Source organism: Saccostrea cucullata, unplaced genomic scaffold (assembly GCF_032062105.1).
Source record: "Saccostrea cucullata isolate Sc308-1 unplaced genomic scaffold, CSIRO_AGI_Scuc_v1 ctg13020, whole genome shotgun sequence".
Classification (NCBI taxonomy): domain Eukaryota; kingdom Metazoa; phylum Mollusca; class Bivalvia; order Ostreida; family Ostreidae; genus Saccostrea; species Saccostrea cuccullata.
The window spans coordinates 7142-18383 of NW_026921035.1; the positions used below are offsets into that span (position 1 = coordinate 7142).

Genomic DNA, 11242 nt, shown 5'->3' on the forward strand with positions numbered 1-11242 from the left:
ACCATCAATCAATCAGAGGTAATTAAGGAATATCAGTAAGAATTACTCAGTAGTGGAATATTTCACACATTTATGGCGTTTATGTTTGCGACAGACCTGTTAATATCTTTAATTCACTAATCAGCAGACGTTTCTTTATATATGGACTTCTTTCGATAAAGAATAAGAAGAACAGCTGTATATTCTACAATCATTGTTTTATTGAGGAAAAAAACAAAGCTTTGTGAACGAAAAAGTATGACAATAATACAAGCAAAATACATTGAATTTCTCAATAATTACGTAGTAATTATGTCTCTTCTCTCAGTCATTTTGTCCCTTTCTTCATCCTTGAGTGCTGGAGTTTGCTCATTCATGATTAGACCTTTTATTTGCAAGATTGGAATTTCAGAACAGTTCGCAATATCTTGTAGGCCATCATATGAAAACTATCATCATATTACTGTAGTTCAACTGGCTTCATTTAGGTTCAGACCAGGTCAACGTTCTTATTCCTCTGGAACAATAAAATAACACCCATAGACTTGATTGAGAGTGTCAATTTATAAACATACGTCGAAGAAAGGACGAATTGTGCCTTTTTGTTTTCTTTGCAATAGATGCGACACAAGAAAACAGACAGGACACTTCAACATTATCGTCAGAATATATCTCAAAGTAGTCATGAATTCGCATTTGGGAGGTGATTTTGATTGCTTCTCTTTTAGACACGCTTCTTGCTTGATTTTTACCCGAAAGAATTCCCACTAGAACAATTGGTATGGTCTTTCCAAGGAACTGTCGAATTTCGGGAATCCACACAGACTGAACATTTTCGAAAGATTTTCTTTTCTGGACATCGTAGCAAATGATGATGACATTACTGTCTTTGAGTGCAAATCGCCTCATCTGGTCAAAGTCATGCTGTCCGGGTAGATCATAAATTGATACGATGGCTTTCTTTCCTCTACAAAATGTTTCCCCTAAGAAAAAAAAAGAACCATCTAAATGCATTTGTTTATATTATTACAGCGAAGGAAACCCTAATCCACAGACACGAATGTATTGCACAAAACCAATCATTAAACTTACCATAGTAATTCTCAAAAATAGTTGGTGTATATTTTTCATCGCCCTTTTCTCCAATAAATACTTTGGTAAGGCAAGTCTTGCCAACTCGAGCATCACCAACAACCGAGCATTTCAAATCTGGAACTGACATCTTCGTGTTATGTTTAAATGTGTTGGTGGAAACAAAGTGCTAGCTTTTATAATACGAGTTTGAGAGTAAATTTGCTTTTACCTGTACATTGGTGCGGTGTTGCTAAGGATACGTAAAATGTTGAGAAAAAGAGGTGGGAATAACTTTGATATTAAATCAATATTAAGTATTTCATTGGTGCGAAAAATATGAAAAAATAAGTTGAACATTTTAACAAAAGCAGAAAAGCAAATGATGATAGACTTTGCTAAATATGCAACTGATGTATACTGTCCACCTGAAGAAAGATTCTCATCAAATGAAGAATACTCACAGGACCTGGACTGTACGTACAGGGTTTGAAAAGATGTGGAAAACTTTGAATAGTTGCAGATTTGGCAGGAAGTTCAAAATGAACAAGCATTATGAGAGTATTGCATAACCAATACATGTCTCGTACGGGGTTCCCCTTTTCTCTTTATGATGTCATTTAATAATATCCTGTTTATGAAAATGTGGACATTTCGGAAATTACTTGTTTAAGAATGAACGAATTGATGTCATTATACATACATGAATGCTTTGTTCAAAACAGCTAATTTTTCATGGTTACAAAACAATTATATCTTTTGAAAAATCAAACTTGAATTGTGCATGGTAAGTCACCTAGTTAAAATAATCTGTGTCTCAGGACAAGCCCTCGCCACAGTTGGAATATCTCCTATAAACTCGTAATGTTGCAAAAAAATTGCAGAATGAGAATTGCTCCGAAACGATTTTGAAGAATACACAAGGATATGCATTAGAAATAACTACCATTACTGATTAAAACAAACCTTTTTTTTTTTGATCTATCTACCATGCAGAAAAAAGACATTTAATTTGAAAGCAATGGCGTTCTGGTTCAAAATTTATGACCAAGGTAAAAGTACTTGATATTAAAATGTTGTTGCTTGTCTATAAACTAAATAAATAATCCATATATAAAGACGAAAATTCACCTCATTATTTTTTCAACGTCTTCTCGCTTCTTATTGTAGGCAAGTGCAAATTTAATATTTTCCAATTTTATCAGAACGTTAGTTTTAGCATTTTTTGGAGCCGAGGCTGACGTCATTACTTGTCACGCTGCAGCCAGAACTTTATGTCTAAGTGCAGACCTTAGCATTTTGTATTTTTGAAACAATACTACAGTATTCAGATATCACTGCTGCCTTTTGGTTTATACTACAATAAAGTTGTGAATCTTCAAGTCTTGTCACTTGGCTACATTATTTACCATGTTGACATTCGGAACTACGATATTTGCAATGGCGTGAAGTTAAATTTATCGCTTATATTTTAATAGATGATTGATTGATTGTATATTGTTTCACGTACCCCGTTCCATTCGATAATTTTTCTCTCACATTGACGTCACCGGATGCCGCGGTGAAGGGCTTCAAATTTAGACTACATTCGGCACTTAGGGCCATTGAGCCGTTGGGGTTCTTTATCGTGCCAACACCTAAATTGACACGGGGCCTAATTTTTAAAGTCGTGTCCGAAAGACCCGTGACTTTCACTTCTAATGCCAAGGGCTTGGCGAAGGAACAGACACTACCTATATTTAAGTCTGACACGACGCCGAGAACGAGAATCGACCTGGGCCTCCAGATCACGAAGCGAACGCTCTACCAGTAGACCATATCTTATTAAAACGGACCCGAACAATTTTTCGCAGCAGAGAACTGTACTGGTATTCGGACATGTAATCCTTAATCATAAATTTCCCGCAAAAAAATTTTTTTTTAAAAAGGAATCTAATCCTCAGCTATTCATATGACGAAATGCACTATTTGTAAAACGGAAATCAAAATAATTTAAACAAGTCATGTATCAAGTTCTCGTCGTTGCTTTTTAACTTCATGTCTATTATTTATATTTATTAAAGTTTGTCCATTTTTTTAAGATGGCCGTCGTAAAAAAATTAAATGAATATAACTTTTCATTAATAATTTTCACTAACAAATTTTGACTTATTTTTGTCATTATTAAGCTGTCGTATGTTATTTAACGCCCTTGTAAACCGGAAGTAGTCATAACTTCTGCTATTTTTCCATTGTCAATGTAAACAACAAGTATGGGATGAAGGGGACGAGAACTTACTATCGATGAAAAGAAGACCGTAATATCCCTAATAGAAAGTGGATTAAAAGCAGTTAAAGTGGCTGAATTACTAAATTTGAATTCCTCGACAATTTGTCGATTCCCTGAGCGAGGTGACGGGGGGGGGGACTTACCATGGAGCTGAAATACTAGCATTTGTTGACGGTAATATGAACTCTCAGAGGTATATTAGTGTGTTAGATGAATATTTATGGCCCGTGATAGTTAAATATTTTGCAAATTCACACTAGCATTTTATGGATGACAATTGCCATGTTCATCGCTCAGAGAGACAGAAGACTGGAAACATAGGAATGGGATTCTACCATTTTTTTGGCCCCCACAATCCCCTGATTAAAACCCAATTAAAATTGTCTGGCTTGTTTTGAAAAATCATATTAAACGTCAGATTTTCCACATCCGTACCATCGACGATCGAAACACGAACTACAGTATGCTTGGAACAATCTGTTAAAAACTTATCCCAGGTCTCTCTACTCCAGTCTACCGAAACGATGTCGGAAAGTGATCGCATCCAAAGGCTTCATCACAAAATATCAAGTCAAAATACGAAGAAAGAAGAAAAGTGCATCATTTTTTGTTCATGCAGTAAACAAAAACTATGGCGGCCATCTTGTGAAAAATTGATATTACTTTTGGCACGTGAATGTAGTATGCATCGAGTCAATACACAGAACGCATTCGGGTCCAAAGATATATTTTTAGGTCACCTGAGTAAACTCAGGTGACCTATTGCTATCTGTTTTCGTCTGTCGTCGTCCGTCGTGCGTCGTGTGTTAACATTTGAACATTTTCAGCTTCTTCTCTGCAACCACTGAACCAATTTCAATCAAATTTGGCACAAAGCATCTATGGGTGAAGGGGAACAAAAGTTGTGAATTTCATGATCCCTGCCCCCCCCCCGGGGCCTGAGGGGTGGGGCCAAAACCACTAAAATTAATGCAATCTTTAAAAATCTTCTTTACTCCTGGACATCAAGCAGTCAAACTATTTGCATGATTGTAATCAGCATTGAGTCCTCTACCAAAATTGTGAAATTCATGGCCCTGGGGTCAGGGGTTCTAGTGCTAGGGCGGGGCTAAATAAGTATATAGTGGAAATGCATTATTTCTTTGAAAATATTCTTCTCTGCTCCTGGGTATTAAATAAACTAACTAAGTACATGGTTATGATGAGCAAGAGTGCCTCTACCAAAACTGTGAATTTTATGGCCCCAGGGTCAGGGGTTCTGGTGTTAGGGTGGGGCTCTATTGATTATAAATAGTGAAAATACATGAATTCTTTGAAAATCTTCTCTGCTCCTAGGTATTAAATAAACTAAGTACATAGTTATGATGAATAAGAGTGCCTCTACCAAAATTGTGAATTTTATGGCCCCAGGGTCAATGGTTCTAGTGTTGGGTTGGGGCTCTATTGATTATATAGTGAAAATACATGAATTCTTTGAAAATCTTCTCTGCTCCTAGGTATTAAATAAACTAACTAAGTACATAGTTATGATGAGCAAGAGTGCCTCAACCAAAATTGTGAATTTTATGGCCCCAGGGTCAAGGATTCTGGTGTTGGGGGGAGGGGGGGGGCACTATTGATTATAAATAGTGAAAATACATGAATTCTTTGAAAATCTTCTCCTCTGCTCCTAGGAATTAAATTAACTAACTAAGTACATAGTTATGATGAGCAAGAATGCCTCTTCTAAAATTATGAATTTCATGGCCCCAGGGTCTGGGGTTCTGATGTTAGGATGGGGCTCTATTGATTATAAATAGTGAAAATACATTGAGTCTTTGAAAATTTTCTTTTCTGACTCTGGGTATGAAGCAGATGAACTACCTATATAGTGATGATGAGCAAGGGCCCTAATCTTGCAGAATTGTGAATTTCAAGGCCCAAGGGTCAGGGGTGGGGGGGGGGTCCTACTTATATACTGAAAATGAATTAATTGTTTGAAATATGCTCCTTTGTATTTATAAAACATTTATTTTTTGATAGGCAATTTTAAGGGTGCCTTTTAAAAATTTGTGCAATGTGTGGACCTAAGGTCAGGGGTTTATGTCACAGTGTTAGGGGCACTACTGATTATTGCTGAATATTACTGATTAGTTGGAGTGCATTTATGTTCCCCTACCCTGCGTATGGGTATTCAGTAACCAAGCTAAGCAACTGCTAAGTGTATTGTTATGATGATCAATGGTGCCTCTTTCAAAATTGTGAATGCCATATAGCATCTGGCTTAAAACATGAATCAAATTTAATACACTGTAACTGGAAAGTTGTTGCATAATGCTCAGGTGACCTATAAAGCCCGTGGGTCTCTTGTTACATTCTATTTCGTTTGTCGCTATAAGGTTACCAAACAAATTTCAAATTAATAATCTTTTAAATGACAATCTCGTTTGGATCATTAATTTAGCACTTACCCGATCTTAAACCATATTATGATAAATAAAAAATGCCATTATTTTTTTAAAAAGTCAATTAAGCGAAACGACATTCAAACTTGTTCTGTAACTCATCATGATACAGTCACATACCAAAAATTAGCTCAATATCAGCAAATGTTTAGAAAAAAAGTGCGTAAAACCAAATGGGGCAGACGGAATGACGGACAGACACAGAGGAGACCTATGATATGAGATCCTAAAAATTTTTGAATGACAGATATGGAGAATAAAAAAGGAACATCTTTTCAATACATTTAATCCTCTTTCACATTTAAATGTATAACAAACATTTCAAAAAGTGTACTAAATTTTTATTGCATTTATTGTTGACGTACAAAACAGTTGAACATCTCTCGTGAAATCCAAAGCAAGAATATTTAGAATTTTAACTCCTTGCTGACCAGAAGCTGCGCCTTAAAATCCTGTCAAAGAATTTTTTGATGCGATATAAAATTCATAAATTTGGTCATCCTATTCTTTAATACAAACTCTTGATTTAAATTGCTTACGGTATGAATTAAAGCATAAGAAATATGTATAATGCATTCATACATGTAGTCTCAATAGCAAAACTGTTCACAAGTAAATACTGAAATTGACAAGGTTGAATAAGTTTTAGAATTTATATCTATCATACATAATTATACAGTAAAACATTAATGGAATTTGCACATATAGCCATATATCATGTTACCGTTTCAAATTGCATTGTTGAACAAGTATATCAGCTGAAAAACATTGCAACATTTACAATTGTATTGTGAAAGCTTCTCTGTTGTGAAATGATGTATTATCTTTGATTTCCTCATTCCTAAGTCTCGGTATGTCTAAATCGAACAAAATTAAATCCTAATTTGCTTGTTGCATAAATGCAGGCGGACTTGAAAAAAAAATTAACAGAATACGTGAACATAATGTTCACTAAGGAAAACAACATAACTCGCTTAGTACGAACACGGATATAGCGAAGTTATCTTGGATCCCCAGCTCTATAAATTTAACGAATTACTAATATGGGTGTAACGATTTACGGATATAGCGAAGTAATTTCGTAGGTCCCTGTGACTTCGTTATAACCGAGTTTTACTATAAATCATTTTGTTTTCAGCTGTTCATTAAATTCACGGACGAGGCGTTTTTCTTAAAAAGTTATGCGCGCATTTAGCAGAAAATTTCAACAAACATGTATCTATCATATTTGAAATAAACTGTTGGTATAAACAAGAACTCTGCGATCTATTACTTAGGAATTATACCTTACTCTGTTGTAAATAAACAAATTCAGTTACATAGAGTCACAGGGAAATAGGAAAAGATTCGTAAAAAATCCCACCATATAAAAAAGCAAAGTTTTTGCTCAATTTTGAGCATCTTCCGAAGAGTGGTTACTGAGAAAACTGTCATCAAGGTTTGGTATGTATGGCACGGACATACGCACGTATAAACAGAAATAAACAAAAATTAATCCCACCATAAGGCATGCCTGAACAAAGTGTGCTAAATATAGGACTTGGAATGAGGGTTTTCACATCTAATACATCGAGGAATGCTTTGGAAAGAATGTCTGCTGCACTGTTATTCACATTTTGTTTACCATCAATTTCACGAATTCTGAAACATAAAAGACCTTGATAAAAGTATCACAACGAAGATTAAAAATCTCACAAGCCACAGCGCTCATATGAAGTACTTTAGGCCTGCAGTCCTTCAGGGACTGACTATTTCTTACTTTTTAAAGCCATTTTAAACCTTATCCAATATTTTGGGTCCAAACTTATAGTTGAAAGAGATTTTTGAAAGGTACATATAGTTTATGAAGTATAGTCCTGCTACTTCGTCGCCCGCTTGGGGCAGTGGTTAGAGCGTCTGCTCTGGAGTCGCAAAGTAAGGAGTCGATCCTTACGTCGCGCGTTCGAATACCACTGTGGGACTTGGAGACCGGTCCTTCGGATGAGACCATATAAACCGAGGTCCCTTGTCGCAGTAAGTGCTGGCACGGAAAAGATCCCTCCCTGCTCAATGGTCCTGAGAGCCGAGTATAGGATAAAATTAGTATCTCTCCACCGGCAAGTGGACTTATAAAACATCAATATTACAAATACTTATTACACGAGTAGCTTGCATATTATTACGAACCAGCGCAAATCTGTTTATGAGATAGTTTTTTGAATGTTCCCAATATTTTCGAAATGTATAATTAATCCTTCATTATATCCCCCTTTTAACTAAAGGTGCATTTGTTTAATTATTGACTTTGGAATCTGTATAGTCTGGGATGTTTATATATGAGTTGCAATTATGATTCTGATTTATTTAAGGTATCCTGCCGTTCGTGAAAATAGTTAAAATCTTTTTTTTTTCGATGGAACTTTTGTAACCTAATCTGTTCTATTTGACAATGACATGAAAAATGTGAATAAATATATGACCAATCATGGCTTTGCTATTCGAGTTAAAAAATTTAATTGTTTCCCCTATATATTTCCGTGTAAAACTTTGATCGGCCCTTGTGGCCCTGTCCTACCTCCGGGAGTCATTATAAAAAAAACTTGGACCTACACTACCTGAGAATACTTTCATATAAATATGACCAACCTTGCTGTTCTTGAGAGGATGATCTTTAAAGATTTTTCCTATATATTCCAATGTAAAAACTTTTAGCTCCCCTTGTTGCCTCCTTCTACCCCCGGGGGGGGGGGGGGGGTCATGAATTGAACAAATTTGAATAAACTACCTCGTAGTTTACCCCGTAATTTTCATCTTTCATGGCACAGTGGTTATTGAGTCACCAAATTTTCACATTTTCTGAATCATCTCCTCTTGAATAAGGGCATTGCCTTCCATTTGAACAAACCTGCCAGTGAATTCCCTTCATCTAAAGATGCTTTCAAATTTGGTTAAAATGGCCAAATGGAGAGGGACAGGCAGACGGACTACGGAAAAAATGTGATCAGAAAAGGTCAAGTGAGGTAACAATATACATGTACTTAAACAGGCCGAGAACACTTGATTTTCTGCTGTCAGCATAAATTTGCATGTAAATTAGTTGTGAGTCGCAATGCATTATGGGCTATCACTACAAGTACTTAGTTGTGTTGAAAATAAAGGGCAACTTGAATTGTACCATGGACACTCATTTTCAATTATTTTTTAGATTTATGAAAGAAATATAAAAAATGATGTATAATCTTTCATTTCTATGCTCCCATTTACACCTTATATCAACTCATTATACATCGGTCTAAACCATTGGTCAAAGAGACGTAGGTGCTATCGTGTCGATAAAGCATTGAGAGTTGTTTTTTTCACCTGGATTACGTGTACATAGTTTTAGACAGCAGTACAAAGTATGCAATTATTATTTAACCCCTCAATATCACAAAATGTTACAATGTACGTTCAAACGTCGAAGCATTTGTACGGTATTTAAAGCAACTATTAACCATCTAAAACAACTCAAGCATTAAATGTGAGCATAGAGCAGTGTCTTTGGAAGATAATCTTTCAATTTTGGCCTTATAATATGAAAAAGAAACTGTAAGGTGTTTTCCGGTGAGGAAGTAAATATTATGCTGTAAACAGACGAAAACCACGTATCGCCATTGAATCGTAAACACGTAGTAAACTCAATCGACCGGCGGAAAACGACCTCGAATGTATTACGTAGACGCAATTACAACCCCACTTTCACAAACGTTGAAATCTTCTTATCTTTGGAACATGGAGTTTAACTTTATTAAATATAAAGATAATACATAAAATATACCATAGAAGAGACTTTTAAATCCTTCTATCCTATATTTATATGAACAGAAAATGTATAAATTTTTAACATCCGGTGATGTTAATACATTCGAAGTTGTTTTTCCGACCTCTGACGGAAAGACCCGAGATGATGGGATTGGTAGTAGACTGTCATGCTTTGAGACTCATTCAATAGATTGGTGAACAGGTGTGACGAAGATATTGTCACGTGTTGAAAATTGCCTTCCATATAAGGTAGTGTACCCGACCTGTTTAATTTACAATTGCATTTGACCGTGACAAGAATACTGCACTTTTATTTCTTAACGTGTTTGTAAACTCAAATTTCACATCGATTTTTATCTGATAATAATTTACCGTTATAGTTGACCTGCCCGTCTTTATCGAGATCCGCCTCTTTAATCATCTCTTTGATATCCTCCTCTGATAGATTCTCCCCTAGATTACACATCACTGTATGCAGCTCCTGGGCACTTATGAAGCCATTTCCGTCTTTGTCAAACACCTTGAAGGCCTCTCTCATCTCCTCTTCAGGGTCAGTGCTACTATTCTGGAACTTGATCATCATCGAAACGAACTCGTTAAAGTCAACAAAACCATTGGCTACAATAAGAAAAAAAGTGAAAGATTGAAAGTAATTTGGAGACGTAAATGTCCTCTAAGTCACATCAAGTTCTTTCCTACTGAAAAAAATAAAAATAAAGTAATGATTATTTTTTCAATCTACTGGGATACAAACACGTTTCAAGTTATGAAAAATTTCAAACCATCTCAATCGAATAAACGTGCTATATTTACACTGATTCTTTTAGCACTACTTATCCTTAAAGATATTTTATTTTTTAAAATGGGCATTTTCTTACGATTTTCCTCAACGAACCTGATGATTCGGAAATGGGAACTTTATAATACGAAGAGGTGGAATGTGATAAAAAACATGCCGACGGCCGTGAAATATGAACGTTTACGACCCGATCACGTGACAACCTAGAACCAATCAGATAACGCGTTGTGTAGAATATTTATAATAAGGTATAATAATATTATTTAACCTCTAAATATTATCAAAAAGTTTTTGATGTACATGCAAACATCAAAGCGTTTGCACATTATTCGAAATTTCGAAGCAACTATTAATAATCTAAAACAACTCCAGTATTAAATGTGAGCATGGAGCAATGTCTTGGATATATAATCTTTCAATTTCGGACTTTAAAAAAATGATAAATAAGCTCTACGGTTTTTCCGGTGACGAAGTGAATATTATGCAGAAACCGACGAAAACCACGTGTCGCCACTGAATCGTAAACACGTATATAGTCGTGGTAGTAGGGCGTCATGCTTTGGGACTCATTCACTTGATTGGCGAACGTCACGTGTTGAAAATTGCCTTCCATCTAAGGTAGTGGTCTCGACCGTTACAATTTTTAATTATTTCTGTTATGAAATTATGCATTTTAATAGCCATTCTCTGTAACCATTTAAACTTCGTTGCCACGCATGGTCACCGATTTTGATGAAACTTCACCCATGCTTAGTACTTGACACCAGAAACAAATATCAAACAAAATTTCGTTGCTATACGTCTCGGTTGCTATGGCAACAGCCGAAAAGGTTTGAAAAATTGAGATTTTCAGCCACTTTAAATCTTGACTGTGGCTTAATAAAAACTAGAAAAAGCAAA

The 11242-nt window shown here is 35.6% G+C and overlaps 2 protein-coding genes across 2 annotated transcripts; both read right to left on the minus strand.

Moving 5' to 3' along the window:
• Positions 1–227: 227 nt before the first annotated feature.
• LOC134259036 (uncharacterized) lies at positions 228–1999 on the minus strand. Its single transcript, XM_062741635.1, has 2 exons — positions 1072–1999; positions 228–962 (listed from the first exon to the last, which is right to left on the minus strand). The coding sequence occupies exons 1-2, from the start codon at positions 1199–1201 to the stop codon at positions 538–540; spliced, it is 555 nt and encodes a 184-aa protein (XP_062597619.1). The 5' UTR covers positions 1202–1999; the 3' UTR covers positions 228–537.
• A 5015-nt stretch (positions 2000–7014) lies between these two features.
• LOC134259037 (calmodulin-like) lies at positions 7015–10174 on the minus strand. Its single transcript, XM_062741636.1, has 2 exons — positions 9916–10174; positions 7015–7404 (listed from the first exon to the last, which is right to left on the minus strand). Exons 1-2 carry the CDS (start codon positions 10124–10126, stop codon positions 7373–7375), a joined length of 243 nt encoding a protein of 80 aa, XP_062597620.1. The 5' UTR covers positions 10127–10174; the 3' UTR covers positions 7015–7372.
• Positions 10175–11242: the final 1068 nt, after the last annotated feature.

What these genes read in the sequence shown, in the direction of transcription:
- LOC134259037 (XM_062741636.1), bottom strand. Translation starts at nt 10,126, where the DNA reads ATGATGATCAAGTTCCAGAATAGTAGCACTGACCCTGAAGAGGAGATG. An exon ending in CGGGCAGGTCAACTATAACG is followed by an intron (nt 7,405 to 9,915) that starts GTAAATTATTAT and finishes TTTATGTTTCAG; the next exon opens with AATTCGTGAAATTGATGGTA.
- LOC134259036 (XM_062741635.1), bottom strand. Translation starts at nt 1,201, where the DNA reads ATGTCAGTTCCAGATTTGAAATGCTCGGTTGTTGGTGATGCTCGAGTT. An exon ending in TATTTTTGAGAATTACTATG is followed by an intron (nt 963 to 1,071) that starts GTAAGTTTAATG and finishes TTTTTTTCTTAG; the next exon opens with GGGAAACATTTTGTAGAGGA.